This window comes from Caloenas nicobarica, chromosome 16 (assembly GCF_036013445.1).
Source record: "Caloenas nicobarica isolate bCalNic1 chromosome 16, bCalNic1.hap1, whole genome shotgun sequence".
Taxonomy (NCBI): Eukaryota; Metazoa; Chordata; class Aves; order Columbiformes; family Columbidae; genus Caloenas; species Caloenas nicobarica.
In genome coordinates, this window is record NC_088260.1 from 3918345 (window position 1) to 3939732 (window position 21388).

Genomic DNA, 21388 nt, shown 5'->3' on the forward strand with positions numbered 1-21388 from the left:
ATAAGAGCCCTAAATCTTCTGGAAACAAGCCAGTCACTGAGGTCAAGAAGAAAAGCAAGGCCTTGACAGAAAAAGCCGGCGGTGACATGCCTCCTGCTGAGCGCTATGACACATTGCATCATACTCGAACATTTAATACCAGAATAAAAACAAGGAGAGGGAATAGGATTGCAGAAAAGCACGTACATTTTTCCATACATCTGGATTTTTTGCCACATCATCTGGAAGAGATTCAAATTTCTCAGGAAATAGTTCAGACAAGCGAATTAGGTCTTCCCAGCCTTGATCTGGAAGCCAAGCATACGGTTTCTTTCGTGCACTCTTCTCCAGGGAAATATTGCCTAGTCACATTCAGAAACCACAGAGAATGCCCATGTCATAAATTCTCCAATACACGACCACACATACAGTCCCACTTCACAGAGGAACCAACTGGAAATTTGTTTCTGGAAGCACTGTAAGATTAAACCAGTCTGCTGAAGAAAAGATGGCATTTTACAAGTGCTTGCAAAAGCCACAGTTGTATCTTTGCAACCACTTCTAAAATTATTTATACATAGTCAGAAAATAACTAAAGATTATTTTCTCAGGTAACATCCTAACAATTAGCTAACGTGAGATTTGCCAACATCTGCAGAGAAAGACTAGCCTCGTTGTTTAAAAAAGGTGAAAAAACCAGAAATAGCAGAATCCACAATTTGTATAAACCAACACTGTTCAGCTGTCTTCAGTGGTTTCTCTAGGCGCTAGCTCTTACAGCAAATCCTGTCTAGTCAAAATCATTTTTGAAAGATCTTTTAGCTATTGATACATATAGCTACATATTTATATATAAATATTCACTTTACCTTTCAGAAAGAACTCCAGTTCTTCTTGTGGAACTCTGCCATCAGCTTGTTCTATCCTGACAGTCATATTAAAGGAGAACAGTAACTTGTGCTTCTCAAACAAGCCTGCATTAAAACCACAATATTTTCAAAAATCAGCTGCTAAAACTTGTGGAACTGGAGCAATCCTTAAATCCCCATTCTGCATCTGGTCACCTCACAAAGATCACAGGGATCAAAGATGGGGCTTTGGATCAGGCTTTCAGAGTCAAAACAGCACCTGGGAGCTACATCCAGGGATGTGAGATCCACAGCTGGGATTTACCACTTGTAACTGTATTAAGAAAAGCATTTCTGTAAAAGTTACATTGGTAATATGCACGGTTTCTTCAAACAGAATTAGTAGGGAGTAAAGTGCAAATCAGGACCAATGCTGAGAACTGAGCATTACTGAATTCACTGCTGGTAACTTGTCTTTTTAACATAAGCCACCCAAAGGCAGTGCTTGTAACGAGTGTTTGCACAACACAGTATCAGCCCATTGCTAAATCGCACTGACCTGTGCAGCCATAGTTGTAGGTGTTGAAAGTCAGTGTATCCATGATGGTTTTTAACCTCTTTGGAAGAATAGGACTGGGCATGGATTTCCGAAGGGAGAATCCAAAAACCTCTAAGAATGAGACCAGGGAGAACTGATACATGATGTTGACAACTGCCATTTCAGATAAAACGGAGAATAAAATGGCCCCTCTCTTGGCAGCGGGTCTGTAGCCATCTCGAAGACGATCAATATCCACCGCTGTTGTCTCAGCCAGTTTCAGTTTTTCAATCACCTAGCCATGATTTTATACACATGTAATTACTGCACTCATCCCTAGTATGTATGTTATATATAACATATATATAACATATATATATTGGCAGAGCTATTCAGTGCCTGCCTCTCTATGCTGACTATTTGGGAATCTGGGCAGGTAACTCTAAAGAATTAGTATGAATTGTAAAAATCAAAAGTTAGATAAAATTAATCCCACCCTGTACATTAATTAAAAGTAAAGGCAAAGATTTACACAGAATCATGGAAATAGTGTGGGAAAGGCCCTCTGGGATCTTTAGTTCAACTTTCTACCCAAAGTTGGACTGTGACCACCACTAGATCAGGTCAGCTGGGGTTTTGCCCAGCTACAGCCTGAAAATCTGCAAGGATGAAGATTCTATATCCTCTCCAAGTAATAAATATCTTAATTTTTCATTTCAGATCTGATACAAGATAAAACAAAGGTCGTTTCAGAGCTGAAAGAAATATATGTTCTTTGCTTTAGAACTGTAACCAACCATCACGTTGGTCCTGACAAGGACCTTTCTGAAGATACAGTTTGGTTCTCTGACCTAATAAAACACTGCCCAATACTGAAAGATGCAACATACTCATAAGAAAACTCTCAATTTCCTTTCAAAGTAATTTCTAGCTTTAAGGGTGAAAGATGACGCACAATGGCAAAGGAAAGGCTATGTTCTATTAGTAGATACCCTTCCAAAAAGCCCAGAGCCAGTACCTCAGTAGCTTTAGTTTTTGTCTCTTCCAGGGTTTGCACCAAGTCCAAGTTGTCCAACATGTTTCCTGTGGAAGACGTCAGTTCCCGAAGGAGAGAGTCTTCCAGATCTTTCAGCAGGTTTTTGTTGGCACTTGTTTCCTGGATGAGATTTTCTCTCTGTTCTTCCAATTCCTTTCTTTCAAAACCCGTAATGACGCTGAGCAACTGATCCTCCAGGCCCTTCAGTGTAACTACAGATACAACACATGTACACAGCACAGTCTTTTTTTAAACACAAGGAGAGCTTTTACACAACTTATTTCATCTCAGTCATCTCATAAAACTATTATACAGCGATGCAATGGAGTGACTTGGTTAATAACTCTATATCTTAATTCTACCAAAGCATCCTAACTTGACAGATCCAAGAAGAGATATTTAGCTTGGTTTCAGATTAAGAGAAGTGAGAATTTTCTGTTAAATCAGATGCTAAGTATAAGGGAGACTATGAATTTTTTAGAGTTTCATTGCTGTTTCAGACAAACACCCAGGCCTTAAATTTGCATTACAGCATAATCACTACTTTGTTACTAAATACACATTTTTGCTTACCTGTATAATTGATAACAACAGCTTTGCCAAACACAGAGGGAGAATACTTTGGGTTTGATAATTTGGTGTTCAGGTACAATCGAAAATTGCTGTCATAGTCAACCTCTTTGTCACCCAGGATAATGAATGTTCGTCCCTGTACAACTTTGATATTCTTCTCTAAGACATTGTCTATCACAGGATCAATGTATTCATCGACACCATGCAACAAGAAAGGGTTTCCATACTTTATGGCCAGCTCCAGTTGTTTGAGGAAATCTGGGTCATTAAAGGAAGCCATCTGCAAGAGGATAAAGGGAAGATATGAAAAGAGAACTGATATTCAACTTGCTGAATGTTATCATTTTACAATAGTTGCCAGCACTAATGAAATTTGTTCTTTGTTGCTTTTTGTCGTTCCTCTTACAGATGATATAAACTGCACTGGTACAAAACAGTAGAGGTGCTTTTTTTTCTGATTACTTGAGAATAATTTCCATTTGAGAACCATTCTTCAAAGTTCCAACTGTGCCTCTGACTGTGTTATTTGTCCTACATGAAAACTGGAGCTGAAATAAAACACAAGCTACACCAGCCTTTGGTTGTACTGTTTCTGCAGGTACTAAGGTTGGCCAAGAATCCCAAACAATCCTCACAAAGAATTGAAGGTTATGTGAACAGTGAGATTCACTATCTGTTTTAGAGACACAGTAGCCAACACATTTGTCAGAACATAATTGGTTCCCCACTCAAGGTGACAGATATTTATGCAGTTTTTAAAACCACCAGTAAAGAGGTAAAATGATAATTTATCTTTACCCTCAGGTTATTTTTTTCTTCTTTCTTCTTAATCCAGTGTAATGCCTGTTGCTGTGGGTCAATACAGAGTGGGAAGCGGCTTGCATATGTTGTCAGGATGCCATTCTGGACAGAGAGCTCATCTGGAGGCAATCCTTGGGAAACCCACCTGGGAACGGAATGGATGAAAGACCAGTCTGGGAGAAAAACTTGATGGGAGGGCAGCACATTTCATTTGTCACTAAAATTATGCAATTAACTGAGCACACTATTAGATACACAAGTAAACATATAGTGTATGTGAGTGTGAAAATAGTGTCAAAACTCAGACTGACTCATTGTCTGACTCATTTGTAACTACACTATCCAAACCACTGACTGTTGCATTTGGTGACTAATTCTGCAGTAGCAGACATACAAGCTACCTGGGGATGGGCTTCATTCCAAATTCATTGAAGTCAATGAAAAGACTCCTGTTGGCCTTTGGGTTGAGCACATACTATAGATAACTCCTTTAAAAGTCTCCATGGAGTGTGAAGTTCAACAATATATTATAACAAATAGTCTCTGTTAACCAGAAGAAAAATAATTTGTCTCCTTACCATCTTTGAGACAAAACTAAAATGGGCTCTCTCTATCATAGCTCTCCACCTCCACCCACGATGCCAATTCTCTGCTACAGATTCAGATCCAGACTCTCACTTCACAATTTCACATTCAGCAGTCACTGGGTTTCTTGACTGGACATACCTGCTAACCTCCACCTCGTTAGTCAGGAGGCTTTCCAACCTAAACGGTTGACTGAGAGGAATCTCTCGTGAGATAATATCTTCTTGCCACATTTTATAGACCATTTCATTACGAAACTCCCAGTTGAATGCTCCTTCATAGCTCAGAAAGGCAGCACAGAGCAGACAGTCTCCAAGCAACCAGACCTTTCGTATTTCAAAGTCCTCTAATTCCTTTGTCCACCTGACAGAATTATAAGGGAATCCTGCATCAGTCTGTACCAGGGAGATGGGGTTTATGTGCAGAATTTTCAGCTGCTGCCACTTTAGATGTAGGTTGAGACAGACCCCCAAATTTACAGTCAGCTCACTATTATGATGATCACAGACATTGAGCTCATCCAAACATTCTTCCTTTTAATCTGAGTTCACCTTTTGCTTCTGCACTAAAAACTGTTAAGATTTTTCAAGAGCTAATGGATACTATCTTAAAATGAATTTTAGCTCTTGTCAGAAACAAGCCACGCAGTAAGTGACGTTTCCACAACTGTCTCAGTTTGATAGATTTTATCCCTGGCAAATGACCCTCTAATCTCAAAAATGTCCCTCTTTGAATCTAGACTTACCTTTCGTTCTCAGATTTCAAGCCAGAGATGAGCTTGCCAGCAGCCTCTAATCTTCTCTGCATAAGCTCTGCTTCTTCTTGTAGCTGTTGCTTTTCTGTTATTGCCGCTTGATATTTTTCCCCCAAAGCTTTAAGCTCAGCCTGAAGGGTAGCCAGCTCTGCCTTTATCTTTTCCAGTTCCCGCTTACTTAAGAAATAGTTCCGTTCTAGCCTAGCCACCTACATTACATTATGAAGGAAACGTAAGAATATCAGAAGAAAGAAGGGCTTTGGAGAGAAGTCTTAAATTCTCAGATTTCTTTTGGCTATTTCATGTATTTCAAAGTGTCCTGGTAATAAACAGTGTAAGCCAAAATAACTGGGACTGTTTCTCACCCACCTCTTCCCATTCCAAACATATACATCGTAGTCTGATGCTGCAGCTCCAAAGCAGGTAAATCTAGAGTTTTGTACCCACAAGGTATATTAAAGCATGTGAGCAGTCCTGCTGACATTGGAGGTCAGCAAGACTGTCATCCTGTGACGAAAGGGGAGGTTTATCTGCTTAATAACATTATTAAGACCTCAAAAATAGGCTCATCATCTAGTGAATATACTTTCCCAGTAGTCAGCTGTATATAATGTCCTTTTCCTGAAGAAAGTTTCCCAGCATCATCTGTTGGCCATTACATTTCCTTTGGAACACAGCTAACACAGCTAACTTTCCAGTCATTCTAAAAAAAGCTAATCAAGTCCGTGCTTAAATGATGTGGATGTTGTGTACTACTGAGCTCTGCTCTGTCCAAATGCCTTGTGTTTTGAAGTCTCTTTCAGTAGACAGCTATAAACTGTGTTTTTCTAACCATGTTAGATTACAAAATTCTAACTGAACACATTCCTCCCTTCTTTGAGCACTGATGCAGATAGGAAACCACATCCCAGCATCATGCCACAACAAACACAGCAGTTTGTAACTGAGTACCTGCCCCACTCCTACTGCAATAGGTTTCCTAAACACCTCCTTGTAAGCACTTCAAAGAGGAGAAATGGGCAGTCTGAAATTGCTGAGTATTATTTTCCTCATCAGGATCATGTTTCATCCTCCTGTGATTTTTAATCCATACACTTTACCTTTTCTCTCTTTGGCTTGACTTCTTTAACTACATCACAGTAGCTCATCACTGCTTCAACAAACTTTAACATTCCCAGTCCTGCTCTGCTAACTTGTTCCATTTCACTGAAAGTGGTGTTGAGATTCTTTAACAGACCTTAATAGGCAAACAGGAAAATATTGCAAGTGAGTTGAATTACAGCACAGAAATCCTCACAGAAATAGCTTTCCCTACCAGCAATATCAAGCAATGCTGTGACAGACCATACAAAACATTTGTCAGAATACTAAAGAGACTCTGACCTTAAGATGAAGCTACTGGGCTGAACAATACAAGCACAATATTGCTAGTGATTTCTCAAGTTCTTTCTCCTAGGAGGGTGTGCATTCAGGGGTTGTTCAGCACATCTCAGGACCATGGTTTGTTCTCTCTGCAGCAGTCAGATACGACTTTGCTCAAAGGGCCAAATTCCCCTCTTAAAGGAACTACTCTGGATTACATCCTTGGGAGCATGTGCAAAGTCTGGCCCATGAGCTTCAGATATAGCTGATTTTCTTTCCGGTCTGTATATACCACATTTTAACTGCCACCACATGAATGAGATCATAATGCTTCTTTCTAAGTGGCTAAAAGCACACAGAGGCCTTCTCAGCTGTCTTGCTTGCTTCTTCCCTGTTCTAAACCAAAGTGTCTAAGACCCCAGCTAAGTTATAAACTGGATGCAACACACAGCAGAAAGTCTTTGAACTCTGAAAAATCCAGTCACCCCAACAGTGCAATACCTGCAGCATCGCGGACAGTGCTGTCCCTTTGCACAAAGTGAATCCCACCCTTCCCAACAACATAGGAAGGATCACCACTGACAAGGCTCATCACATTAACAAGATCGTATGTTCATTCCAAGTATACAGATCAGTAATTTACCTCGGACAGCTTTCACTTGGCTCTGAGTGATTCCATCAAAATCTATCTCCATCAGGGATTTCAGGAAATTTGCCTCAGACATCATTCCTTTGGCTGTCTTCCAGTTTAATTCTTTGTAACCTCTCATTATGAGAACACATTCCAAAACAGTCTGCACCTGCCTAGGGGGTTTTGCAAAGGACCTAGAAAATAGATGAAGGAGACAATGAAGGACAAAAAGGAAGAGACAAAGCACATGATGCCAGACTCGGGTACTTCCCATTAAGAAAGTCATTGCAATACAACAGCTAGTACATGGACATCCTACACGAAGTGAAAAAGATAATGCAAGTCAGACGTGAAATGATTAACTAGTCACAAGCTCAAAACCAGTTCCTGTATTCACACTAATTCATCAATGAAATACTAAAGGATTTCAACAGAGGAAGGCCTAAAATCCTGATCCATTATATTCTTCCCCAGAGCAGTGAAGCAGCTGTCCATTGGGAGATCTACAAGAGAAAGGAAACTAACGAGTGTGTCAGGGAAGGAAGAATCATTGCTAATTTGCAGAGAGCCAATGACTGGATATACTTTCAAATCTATCCCCAAATACAATATGTATTATAAAAACACAGGAAGAACAGAATAAAAACAGAGGAGGAATGAAAGGGTTTGGACGGCCACTGTTGAGGCAAAAAATGTAGCGGTTTCCAGTGCATCAGCCTCAGGGTAGGGAATTATGGGTCAGACCCTGCAAACAAGGGTATCTCAAGGAATTTCCAGGAGTTTATGCTACTGTAAGTCCAAATAAGTCACCTGATCTCAGTAACATCAGACTTGTCAAGCTTCTGAAGTTCCAGTTTGGCAGCTTCTAAAATAGGCATGACTTCAGCCAGAGCTGCCTCAGCAGCCGCCTTCTCCATAGCGATAATCTTATTCTGTTCCTCTATCTCCACAGCTTTTTCTTCAGCCAGTTTTTTCTTCACCTCAGCTAGGAATTGTAAAGGCAGGACCATAAATGAAATATTCAAATTTGTATAAAGAACACAATACTCGTATAGATTTGCTCTTGGCTGAAAATCAGAAATTACCATCAACTCCATAACTTTTTGTTGCTAGCTTGCCAATTTTTACAGTTCCACCACCAGGTTAGGAACACTGTTAGAGTTCCACACAAGAGCATACATAATCTCTTTTCCTCCCATGCTTCCCCCTGTTTTTCCTCTAATAGTAACTTTCTGAATCAGCAAGTCCTTTCTTGCTAATGCCTCTTTCCCACTCTACAGCCTACACCTTGGAAAGGGAAGACAAGGGCAGGAGAAGACAGCATTACGTTGTGTAAAGTACTGTAGGCCAAACATATCGCAAAGATGGTAACCTGGGAAAGACAGGGGACCTACTCTTCTAGCATGACACTAGATCAGCACAGACAGAACATGTGGGTTACCTCCAGAAGCAGCTGTGGCTCTTAGAGGGTCTTCCAACCCAACCCAACCCAACTCAGACTATGTGAGCCTTGCTTAGCATGTGGGACACATCAGTAGTGTAAACTACCTACCTACTTCTGTGTTTGTTGAAATCTCTTTTAACAGAGCCTCACAAGCAGCTGATTTTTCTGCTAGCACAATCCTTTGCTCAGCAAGTTTCTGGTTCAGCTCAACCAGCTGGATACTGGCTTCCTTCAGTTTATCTAAGCCCCCCTCCAGCCATTTACATTGTGCTAGGCAGAAAAAAAAAGGGAGAAATGTTAGTGATTCATTGATTGTGTATTATCACACAGTAACAGACAACCTCACAGAAGGCAAATATGCTCCTAGGTGCACTCTGCAGCAAGGCGACCTTGGCTATGAGAGGAAAATGACTCCGAGAGATTTTTCCTTTCCTAAGCTGCCGTCCCAAGATGGTGTTAATGTCACTTGAGCTGCCACAGAGTGGTCCTGTGCCACAACCTGCTTTCCATATTACACTGCTCATGTTTTATCCTCTTCACATATTTCAGTGCCCCCTGAGGTATGAATAAGAATGCTGCTTGAGGAAGAATGTCAAACTTTGAGCTAGGCTGAGCTGGTATTAGGTTTAAACAGACTCTTCCCCAAGCAGAGTGTGTGAGCATTTGAGACAGTACTGCTAAAATTATTTTTGCATAATGTGGGTAACATGTGGGTTTCTCAGTACATTTTTTTTTTCTTTTTAAAATAATTACATCACTTACTAAAAAGTAGAAAACATCTACACAAACTTACCTAAAATGAACTGGTTTTTCTCCTCCAGCAATTTTGAATAAGTATTGATAAAATCAAGGTAATTCTTTGGTGTGACATGGTTGCTACGTCTCAGTTTCTGTAGAAACCTCTTGCTGAAATCCATTACAGATTCATGCACAATGACCATGTGCTCAATCACTGATGTGGTGCTCTCTGATGGGATGCGTGTGTTATTTCCTAAAATTGGGTAGAAGAAAAAAAATTTTCAAAGGTTTTAGTTCTGGTTTTGATTTTGTTTTTTTAAGAGTCTGCCAATTACCATCTTTGTTCTGTACATCTAATCCAGGCACCAAAAAAGTATTCTCTGGGGCAAAAAACAAGATCAAGGCAGAGTCAGAAGAGAACCTAAGCCTCTTGGTGAGCAGGCCACATTGTCTGCAGAGTGGGGAACCTGAATTTTAGCAATTTTTAAAATCTGTTTGAATAAAAAACTTCCATCCAAACCCATTTTTTGACTGAGATTTTGCATCACCCATTTAGACTCAGGGTAACAAGCACAATGAGAAATCAAATTCTGAAATCTATAATAACTGCAAAGTAAAGAATAAATTTCTTAGGCTATCCTAAGGGTCAATGGCTTAAAATACTACATTTTACATACCAACAAAGGATTCTGCAACTGCATACAAAGCCTGGCGAGGCCAGGGCAAGAACCAGTCGATACCAGTGTTGTTGACAAGACCTTAAAATAAAAGCATAGGGATATATGAAAAATTCATTGTAAAACTAGACCCTAATCTGCCAGGCAGTCCAGTGCTTAATTTGTTTTGCATCAGGAAATCTCTTATTTGACTCCTGCTTAGCAACAATATTTCCATTTTGATAGTAAACAATCAACTTTGCACCTGTGTCCTGTTGATCCTACTGTACCATTCTTTAAGCTGTACCACTCTACTGGGTGCGGTCAAAAGCTGCCATGAGACATTTTAATGCCCGTGTTAGGATCCCCGCCCATACAGCTCTTTCATCTGCTTCCTCAGCCTCCCAGGACTCCGTTCAGCCATCTGCTGTAGTGCAGCATCCAGCAGGCTGAGGTGTTTTTTCTCTCAGCGTGTGTCCCTCTCACCGTGCCCTTCTTTTGGCTTCAGATACAAAAAGGTTTCTCTTACCATCACCCTAGTTGCAGAAATATTTAATACCCCACATCTTCTGTAAACTACAGAAGAGAGGCTGCAGACATAAGCTCTATATTTCCAGTTCAATGAGGATGACCAATTGATTTCTAGCTGTTCAGCTGGAAAATGAACTGATCTGGTAAATGCTAATCAATAATAGCCACTGATATGTGGTAATTAACTGGAATAAAAAAACCAAACATGCACTGCAAATCCTTAATCATGAAACCTACTCTGCTTTAGCTGCCAGACAACTCTGAGTGTCCACTGGAGATTTTTTCTTGCCTGCAAACCTGTATTTCACCAGGAGGGGACTAAGCAGCATATACAATTGATACCTGGGAAATTTCTGCACCACGTTCTCAGACTGTCCCCAACCGGAGACATTCCCAGGACAATGTGAAGGTTGCTTGCACATCTGCTTACAAAATATTGCCAGACACTCTCTTTAGCTGGGTCCACGCCAGCTTTACTAGCTTCCTCTCCAATCTGACTTAGTATGGCATCTTTTTCATCATCTGCAAAAAGGGCTGGCACCATTCCTGTAACAGAAGGACAGAAGAATGCCAGTGAGAACAACCAGTAAGAGAAAAACATATGGCTGGGGATAGGGCAGATGAGAAACCAGAGTGACAAATTTTAAACCTAGTTCTGCAAATATTATTCTGGGTAGATTTGAATGAATCTATTAATCTCTCTGAGCTTCTCCTCCTCATCATGATCAGCGTGAACTAGCCCTATAGCCTTCCCAGACACATATAAATGTAAGAAAATGCCAAAATCTCATCATTAAGGCCAAGAGCATTTCCGGTAGGACTGAAAAGTGTAACTAACTAAAGCAGCAGAGGACACAGGGTGAACCAGTAGCAGCTAGATCAAAGGACATTTGAGATTATGAGTCACAAGTAGATACTGATCAGGATTAATTCGGGCTGCCTGTGTCACCTGAAGTTAACATGTTGTTGATGAGTTCCAGGAAACTCTCTTCTGCTACATGGGAATCTGTGAACAAGAAGACCATTGACTTGTTCTCAATACCCAGTTTCCGGTACAAATTTTTCAAATCTTCTCGGAAACTACTTTCTCCATATCCTCGATTTAAGATGATCTCAAATACCTAAGGATACAAACATATACTGAGAAGATACAGATGGACCCAAGGCATGATGGTAACTCTGAATTTCAGTTAGACTGGATCAAGGGGTTTAGTTTGGCCCCTATCATTGAATGTGTAAATATAAAAAAAAATGCACTACATTCTTTTTAAAAATTACATTTGTACAACCCTGCAGGATTGCATTATCAAAATTCATTTGTGTTCATCTTCCTTTTCTGTTCTTCCCTTCCAAGTCAACAGTCTCTGCAAGAGCATGAAAGTACCTCTGAGAGAACATTTCCTATCTGAAATATTACAGTATCAATCACAACAAGGTTCCTCAAGCAGCACTGGAGTGCTGCTGTAATATAGATAAGTAACAAAAGCAATAGTTAGGGACTAATAGTTGTTCATGCCCAAACCCATCCTTGTCTTCTGTCCCCAGCGCCAAACCCGAGAGTCAGGCACTAACTTCCTTCCCAGGTCACCCATGGTCCTCACCTTGGACCTCCTGGCAATCACCTCGCCCTGGTTTTCTCTCCACAGGGAAGAGATGCCAGCCTGACCTTATCTTGACTGACCGGCTTCCCTCCCCCCCCACCAATTTAATCCTGATCACAATATTGCTTTCCTTGTCTTCTTTCATCATAAAGACGCAGCGTCACTAACCTGACATCCAGCCGTATAGGCAGCCAGTCTCGTTAGAGACTGTTTTCCTGAGCCTCCCACTCCAATGAGCAGGGCATGCCCACGATACATCCGTATGATGCGATGTACATGGATTAAGTGTTCCAAAGCATCATCAAAAAGAACCAGATTCATTTTAATATTAAATTCATTATAATCGTCCAAAATCTCCTGCACAGAAAGGTGGACAAAATGTTACTAGGAGACGAAGGAAACGATTAATAACATTAATAACAACCCATTGAGCATCATTATTCCTTTCCCTTTCCTCAGGGAAAATTAGCTTTTGGAAAACACTGCCGACTCTGTAGCTGATTCTCAGCTTTCGTTACTACAGACCCCAGCTGGGTAACGGTGCACATAAAATTCTATGTGCACACAAAAAGAGAACAGATTTCCTACAGTTTGAGGCTGGCTCCTGCCCATTCCTCAGGCACAGAGACAAAATCAGGCAAAGTTCCAAGCTGATGCACGCTACCTGAAAGAGAGCTTTTGCTGCATCATAGTCTTGGATATCTTCATAAATACGAGGTTCTCCCTCACTCAGTGCTGTCCTGAAATCTCCAAACAGAATAGGATCCCTCATGGCATGCTCCAAGTCATCTTTGAAATTCTCTTCAATCAGGATTTTTATATGATCTTGTACCTTCGAGTATATGAAATGAGTCAGGCAAGACAACAAAGCAGATGATTCTGAATCCAGTAACACTCAGAAGGGTGATAATGCAGATTTCTGCTCAAATACTGACTGGTTTCAAGGAAACACTTATGTCACTAGAAGATCCAAAGACCACAGCCTCCTATTGTATTCTATTTATGATATAAAATGATCTAATAGGCAGTTCAAGAACCATTCAAGCCAAAGGACTGCAGAAATTTAAGAAATAAAAAGGATAAGCCTGTTAAAAAAATACTTTCTCATATCTTGGTGTAAATATTATATTACTAAACCTTCGTTCACAGCATTCATAGATGTCTTGCCACCAAGACTTCTCACAAATCTTTTAAGTCTGAATGAATGTATGCATACAGAAAAGTTGCAATATAATTATTCTGAGTTGTGAAAATTGAGCTGGAAATGTATCTTTCCATGTTAAAGGAGAAAGTTTTAAGCAGAAAAATCTAAAGCCACCTTTTCATCTAAGCAAGCTGCTTCGCAAGTTGCTTACATGTAAGTAAATTTTACCCAAATCCTCCCCTATTTCTCAACGTATAAAACTTGTATCATTCTCTCTTGTGTTTTAAGATATAATTTGGAGCATTTTCCAGTTTGCATAACTGCCAAAACTGAAGGTATTGTTTAAGGACTCGGCTCTTATCCTTCTTTTTCCTACTTGATTGTATAGTCACATTGTGATGCAATCCTTCCTAAAGAAAAATACTGACTTGGAAATGAAGTGATTTCCCACGTTTTCACCTGCACTGCTCTCACAGTTTGTCACCTGTGCCACTGCTAACCAATTTTCCTGGACAGGCAAACCCAGTGACATTTTCCATTCCTTCAGCAGATCTGCTCACTTAGTCTGCCATATTCACTTTATTTTAGAAAAGAAAACGGCATGGGCCATGTTTTAAATTAATGGAGCAACATAATGGTTAGATAAGTCTGCAGTCTGACTGCAAGACCCAAGTGCAACAGTTGGTAATGTTGCTGTTGCAAATTAGTTGCCATAGTAATAGTCAGTGACTACTAAAAATTGAAAGAAATTACTCACCAATGCTTTGTCTGCTTCATTAATCAGCCTGTCATGGAAAACCCGCAGGCACTCATTTCTCCACACTCTCACCATCTGGGTCACCGTTGGAAACCTACATTAACATTGAAATATCAGACTGCACCAAATGAGCTGACATGATTCCTAAGGCCATATGGTTAAAAACACTGACCAAAGTCTGGATTGAGGGGGTTTTTAAAATCTTCTTGTTTTTTTCATACGGACAAATAATCAATTTGCTTGCATTTTTACCTCTGGATATCTTATTTAAGAAAGACTAACGCATCAGTGCTTGTCATCAAGAGTAGAACAGAGCAGAGCAGAGCAGAGCAGAGCAGAGCAGAGCAGAACAGAACAGAACAGAACAGAATAGGAATAGAAATAGAATAGGAATAAGAATAAGAATAAGAATAAGAATAAGAATAAGAATAAGAATAAGAATAAGAATAAGAATGGAATGGACATTTTCTCATTGTGGTAAAGGTTTAATGAAAAGTGACCAAATGTGACTGATTTCATGTACCAAATTACCTCATCTTCACCCAGATTCACCCAATATAAATAGGTGTAGGACCACTGAAGACAATTTTTCTATTCTTACCTCTCTGGAGTTGTAAGAATAAGTCCATTATAGACCCTGGAAAGATCCCGCAGGTTAAAAATGTAATGGAATTTGGAAGGAGTAGGGGGTAGGTCACGAACAATCAGTTTATAAAGCTCCAAAGTACACGCAGTAATCTTGTCAGAGATGGCTGATACAGACTCATTAAAAATCTGCAAACATGAGAAAGAAGAGCTGCTTTCAGGAGACTGCCCGAAGAGAACTCATTGATATTAAACATATTCCACTTTCCAGCTTTTAACCCTGCTTGGTATATTTCAAATAACCGAGGGCAAACATTTTCAGAAATTCATATTCCTGTGTAGTTTGAACATTCTGCAGTTAAATATTTTCCCTCCTGAGCTTGAACAGTGCTGAAGACAACATCAAACTCTATGTCTGGGATTTCTACAGCACCTCCATAGCAGAAAAAACAAAGTCGCAGTCTACTTGCTAGTAATGCTGTTCCATTCTATTACATTTTTCCCTGTCATTCAGGAGTTTGCTGACCTTTGTGTATTTGGTTATATGAACCGTAACCAAATGGTTCACAGGTTTCAACCTATAAAAAAGCAGGAGTTTTATAAATTATGTGCTGACTTAAGAGTTTACATATTACTCAGGAATTTATCAAAACAATGTAAACTCATCTCTTGAGAAAGAGAAGAGGAAGGGAAAGGTTTGCATAAGGCTCTAAGCAAGAAAAAAACGCTAACAGAAGATTTCAGGTCTTGTGATAACACAGAAGTAACAGTCTATCTAAAAATCATAAACTTGTTGAGCAATCCTTTAAAAACAGTGAAATTACCGCAGTGTGGCCTTTCAGGATGGAGGCATAGATCAAATTCAGTGATTGCTCAGAAGGAAAAGTTATGTTAAAAACACTGAAGAGTGAGATGAATCGAGGGTCAACTTCATTCCGACCTCCTCCAGCTTTTCCCATGGCAGCAACAAAACCCAGGTCTCGAAGAAATTTACAGTTCATCTCCTTACCACAGTCGTACATGAAACCTTTTTCTAGCAGCAGCTTCAACAGGGCAATGGGTTGCTGTGTACCATACTCATCAACCTGCGTAATACAGAAAGTCAAGATATTTAGAGCACAGTACATCACAACGTCAATTACTGCTATAAACGTGGAAATATTCTGCTCCATACTCAGGAGAACATCGCAAGGGTTAAGTGAAACTTTCTAAAGCTCTAGCACTGACTGTGAACATTCATTCCAATGTCTCCTATGGGAAAAGTGCCTCTTCTCCAAGATAAACTAAATGTACACATACTCTTCTGCCCCATTTGTAAAGAGGAAGGGATGGTTTCTACAATACGCAACCTGCAGCCAATACCAAGCCACAGAAACATGATTTTAATGCATAAAGAAACGCTACAACAGCATCTCTCTTATATACAGAACAAATATTGTAACAAACAGAAACACCCCCTACTGCACACAAGTCCAACTCTTCTGAAGGCAGTAAGCAGAAATCCAGTTATGCCCTTACCATGAATCTCCTTGACCTGTGATTCACTGGATCTGTGTATGAAGGGGCCACATCGGTGCCACCCCAAGTGTTTCTGTACTACTTTGTAAAGGATCGGCAGCTCACCTTTGGCATATTCATATCATCCATGAAAACTACAAGACGTTTTCCGACAGGAGGGCCGAAAGTGTCTTTAGTTCGTTTCTCTACATTTGTTTCTAGGTTTCTCTGAATGTCCATTGATGATGTACGAGAAGAGAAGTTAATTACTAGCAGCAGCTGTAAAGGGGAGGAAATGTATAAGAATTTATTTTTACCTGTTCTTTTTTTAAACTAGAGCATTCAAAAAATATTCTTTATATTAGACTGTCAGACATAAAGGAAACGCTTCTCTTGTCCACTTATTCACTTGAATTACAGGTGACAAGGAAGAGTAAACCCATTATTAGCACTTCGATAATATATATTTACTTTATAAAATTTAAACTGTATATGGTAGAAGAGAACAAAACATCTTTGATCCTGAAGGATTCTCAAATCATTCACACACTTCGGGTCTGAAGCTTGCAGTTACATCATTGAAGTCAACATTGCTACCCACAGACTCAGGCTTCACAATGCAAATTTAACACAAGGACAAAGAATGAAAATGCAGCTTTACAAACAAGGCAAAGTGCCTCATACATACATTAAAGTCTTTGTCCAGATTGTTCAGGAAGTTTTGTGTAGTTGCTGTTTTAGATGTACCAGATTCACCTACAAGAACAACTGGGCGTTTTATTTTTACCATCTGTTCTAGTAACCAAGTAGTGCGTGTTGTATCCACTGTAGGCACTGAAAAAGATCATGAATATGATAGCAGGTTAAATTAAAATGCAGTACAGCTGGGGGATTTATATTTATAGAATAGTGCTGGATCAGACTCTCAAGGTATTAACATGCACTTGCAAAAAGACATGATCTGAAATATCAACTCACTAACAATGTTGAAAGAAAATTTTAAATGCTGAATCATCTCGTTCAAGCTTTTATCACTGGGATCTTTTCTCCTATAGATATATCAAAAAATAAGTTATCTTCCATATAGGAGGGTCATGGACTGGTTAAGCTCCATTTAATCCCTATCTCAAGGATATAATCAGGATTTATTTGGATCATAAGCATTTTCCCAGAACTCTACAGAGGTGATTTTTTTTTCTGTGTGAATAGCCTGCCATTAAGAGCAACTTAAGACATCATACAATTATCTCTTGTCAGTGATGTTAACCTGTGCTTGCTGAAGTATCACTATAAAGTAACCTACCTTAATTTGCCCTTAACTGTGAAAAGCATCTCTCACCATTATTCAGTGCTTGAAGTAGCAACCAATAATGGCCTTAAGAATGTAATTTTTATCTACCGAGTACTTGAACCATGGAGCTGACATTTTTCCTTGAGTTTCTGGTAGAGCGGAGTGTGAATCTTCTGCTCTTCTGGCTTGTAAAAAGCATTGTTAGCTCTTAATAAGCCTTATTAACTGAAACAAGTTTTTCATCCTTTCCTCATTTCTTTATTGCACAGTGCTGTAAATACCAACTCTATTTCTGCTAAACTACTGTGATGAGAACATTAAAGAAATTGATTTCTGCCATCACAAGAAACTGAACCTGAATAGATGACCTTCAGTATAGAAAAAGGATGTCTCGCGTTAAGTGCCATGCACTCAGTGGTGGCACATTATAAATTAAAGGCATATCATCACTGTATTTTATCTTACACTCACCTAGAATGTCAAAAAATTTCACTTCAGGGTTATGAATATATTCAGGAACAAGTTTCATCCAAGGTACCCACTTCTTTTGAACTTCATCAAAGTGAAAGTCATACAAAGTTGGCAACTGACCTGCAAACCATTAAACAACTGGAGGTTTTCTAGCACACTGAAATATTTCATAAGAAAATAATTTGATTCAGATTAAAATGAAGGGTAATATTCTGGACCAAGTTGGGCAACACTGTGTTCTGTTTACTTGTCATTTAACCCAGTAAGACATCAACCAAAATTCTCCTCATCCAGCACTTGGATCATATTATCACTTTTTAAGCACCTTCCACTGGCTTTCCTTTTATGTTTTATTTTTGCTTTCACTACTTATCTCTTTGCTTGGCATAGAAAAGTACTGTTCTGTGAGGATAGAACAGCAGCTGAGAGTCATCTAGCATCAATACCTCTACGTGATTTTCAGTGATAGTCCTTCAAAGACCGTATTTTGCAGCCAGGATAGCTACCTGGAAGGAAGAATGATGACGAAGAATGATGTTCTGCCTTCATGGAACATTCTGTGATTCTGTGACTCTCTGATTCTGTCTGTGATGGAAACTAACACTTTTCTAATATAATCAATGGGATTCAGACTAAATTGTTACAAAATCTTACCTGGCAGCTCCCCTGGCTTAGCCATGACGTTCTCATCGGTAACAGTAGACATGCAGGAAATACGTTTAACATGTTCATCAAATTTAATTCTCCCAGCATCGAGAAGGCCAGCACCTAAGGAGGAATATAAAGCTTCCAAAAAAAAACACTCCAGAACTTCAGGATCATCAAATTGTGCCACAACTGTAGCTTCCAGCATTGCAGTCAACTGCACCACCTGTTGCAAAACAAGACAAAACTGTAAACAGAATTGCCATTTAGATGCATGAAAATTCTTAACATGTTTTCAGCTGTTTGAGTGTTTGCTGATCTTTTGTCCTTACAGGTCTATCTACTGATACGTGTAATTAATGACAGTAGAAGAACGTTGTTAGGAACTGACTGTTTCTTTTATCTCTTGGTGCTCATCACTAACAAACTGACATTTCAGAACAGACTTTACTCCTGTGCTTTCTTTGGGAGGTTTTTACTCTCTCCATCATTCCATTTCTCTTTTTACATAAACATTTTCAACCCTTATTCTTTACTCCTTACCATATTTAAATCTGTTTGAGGAACAATGGTCTTCAGCCTTCCTGTATGTATGCCGTTCACAATTCCCTCTACAATCATATCAATAAGGTAGGGCACATATTTTTGAAAGAGACGATCCAATTCTTTTCTCTCTTGCTGAGGACCGAAAAGGACAATAATTCAGCACACGGAACCATGGAAAGACGATTTTTGACAGCAGAGCTTCCCATCAATATCTGGCGGGCCAAGTGTGATTGTTCTTGCAGGAATCATTTCTACCCAAGACAGGGTACAGTCACATGGAGAAATGTGACACTGTTGTATGGACCGGGTTTTCAGCAGGTGAGGATCTGCATTCATCAGATGGTAGCAACTAAGCTGTCTTACTGAACTCCCTGTGGACTTGAGTTTTCTATCTAAACGTAAGAAACAGGGACCTAAGCAACTTCGCTGTTAACTCTCTGGAGATCAGGTAAAGTGATTTCCTGGTTCTTCACTTCTCAGAAACAATCTGTAGTCAGAAAAGCAGGGAACTCTCTTTTGCCCTCTGCTGGAGGCCTAGTGATTAGACTTCTCTGAAAATCAGCCTGCCGTTACAAAGTTGTTTTTTTACAGCTGTCTACAGTTGAGTATTTAATACAGATACTCTCTGAACAAGTGCAGAAATTCCCACCTCATTTCCTCTTCCTTGGACCCACTTCTGCCAGTAGGGCTTATATTTCAGATTTTTAGGATCTACAAAGACCATTCCACAGCGGGATACCGTGGCAGGAGATGCATACTGTAAGTCACCAACCTATAAAATAATAATACAAGATAATCATACATTTAAACAAAGAACAGCCACAGTAACTGCTTTTCAGGCTTTGTAGACACATTGTATCTAACCCTTCCCATGTATTAAGCGGTACCACCATCACTTACCTCAAACAACAAAGCACAGTGTGACTGAAGTCTAATCCGCTCCCCATTTGCCAGGGTCAATAACTTGTTGTCATCCATGACAGAATTCATGTTTTCAACCCAGAGAGCATCCACATCTCCATCAAAGAGAATGTACCTGTGGATACAGGAGCCAAAGCGCACTGGCTAATTGCTGATTTTACTAACATATTTCAGAATTCAGATATGCCATCAATGGTGTCAATATCAGTCCAGGTGTTTCGAAGCCTCCCATTCATTTTTTATACTTGCGTAGTTTCCATCCACCTCACTGAGGCTAGAAACTCACAGGAGACAGAAAGACCTCTAGACACTTTCTATTTATTTAGCTTTTTTTTAAAAAGATAGTGCAGTATGTTAAATGTTAAAAAAAATATGTAAAACTTAGTATCTAAAAATCATCACAATGATTTCTAGCTGTCTACCTTCGCTCTTTCCTGTCAGTAGGCCTGTTGATATCCCGAAAAATGTTTGACAGGACTCCATCTGTCCAGTCTCGTGTGGTAGGGTCAAGGATCCCATAAAGCTCAATCACACTCATAGCTTTAGGGTTCAGTGTGTAAAGCTTTGTCAGTAATCCCAACCTAAAGAAATGGCAAGAAAAGCAATATTGATATGACACAATACCATCTCATGTTAACCCAAGAAAATATTACGGTCAGCTATTGATCCTATCATGACTACACAGGGCTAAATAATGCAGTCTATGCCATTTTACAACCTGATCTCCATGTATCAAATTCTATACGCACTTGTTTTGGGCACGGCACAAAGCGTTAATGACAACTGACTTCCCACCTCCAGTAGGTCCAACCACCATTGTAGTGTGACGAGTTAACATTGTCTCATACATCTGAACTACTTTATCCACCTGAAAAATAAATATTTATTCAATAGACTGCTGTCCATAATTCATCTATGGACAAGATCAGCAGCTGGTTTGTATCAGCTAAGGTTTCCTGGATCCACTCCAGAGTGCAGCAATGCATATCCAGCCTAATGTTTACAACAAAAACTCAAGCAATTAACATATTTTATACCTGGACTGGTAAAATAATATAACCCTCTTCTTCCAGCACTTGTTCTACAGCATCATTAAAGTCAGGGTAGCGGACCCGAGGGCAGTCCAGGCCAGGAAACAGGTCGGAGATTAAGCCAAGGAAGAGAGGTACATCTTCAAACACAAATTTAGGAAGATTCATATCTCGTAGAGCTCTCATCAGTACAACTTCCTAGACAAAACATAGCAGAACCAATCTTTACCAAAGAGCCAACCAATTATCTAATATGTAGTAACTTCAAACATCACTAAAAATTGTTGCCTGATTACTTTGAGAATGTTTTCTTGGCATCAGTTACTAGTGGAAACAAAGCTTATTTTCTAAGAATTAAGCAGACCAATAGCTAAGAATGATACACTGCCTTTTTCTACCATATTAACCAAATGCCAGATGGCT

The 21388-nt window shown here is 39.6% G+C and overlaps 1 protein-coding gene across 1 annotated transcript in view; it reads right to left on the bottom strand.

Moving 5' to 3' along the window:
* The window catches only part of DNAH10 (dynein axonemal heavy chain 10), a 53487-nt gene that overhangs the window by 8000 nt on the left and 24099 nt on the right, over positions 1-21388 (bottom strand). Inside the window, exons 36-66 of the mRNA XM_065646647.1 lie at positions 20972-21163; positions 20684-20802; positions 20357-20515; positions 19914-20049; positions 19663-19785; positions 19011-19145; positions 18477-18693; positions 17823-17942; positions 16749-16894; positions 16187-16339; positions 15388-15648; positions 14580-14752; positions 13979-14072; positions 12742-12909; positions 12246-12434; positions 11426-11597; positions 10819-11022; positions 9967-10047; positions 9345-9542; positions 8660-8821; positions 7918-8092; positions 7120-7301; positions 6215-6351; positions 5106-5323; positions 4502-4723; positions 3773-3920; positions 2975-3254; positions 2384-2613; positions 1387-1660; positions 849-953; positions 187-341 (exon numbers count right to left, since the gene is read on the bottom strand). Coding sequence (XP_065502719.1) covers positions 187-341; positions 849-953; positions 1387-1660; positions 2384-2613; positions 2975-3254; positions 3773-3920; positions 4502-4723; positions 5106-5323; positions 6215-6351; positions 7120-7301; positions 7918-8092; positions 8660-8821; positions 9345-9542; positions 9967-10047; positions 10819-11022; positions 11426-11597; positions 12246-12434; positions 12742-12909; positions 13979-14072; positions 14580-14752; positions 15388-15648; positions 16187-16339; positions 16749-16894; positions 17823-17942; positions 18477-18693; positions 19011-19145; positions 19663-19785; positions 19914-20049; positions 20357-20515; positions 20684-20802; positions 20972-21163 — 5328 coding nt within the window. The remainder of the gene's footprint in view (positions 1-186; positions 342-848; positions 954-1386; positions 1661-2383; positions 2614-2974; positions 3255-3772; positions 3921-4501; positions 4724-5105; positions 5324-6214; positions 6352-7119; positions 7302-7917; positions 8093-8659; positions 8822-9344; positions 9543-9966; positions 10048-10818; positions 11023-11425; positions 11598-12245; positions 12435-12741; positions 12910-13978; positions 14073-14579; positions 14753-15387; positions 15649-16186; positions 16340-16748; positions 16895-17822; positions 17943-18476; positions 18694-19010; positions 19146-19662; positions 19786-19913; positions 20050-20356; positions 20516-20683; positions 20803-20971; positions 21164-21388) is intronic.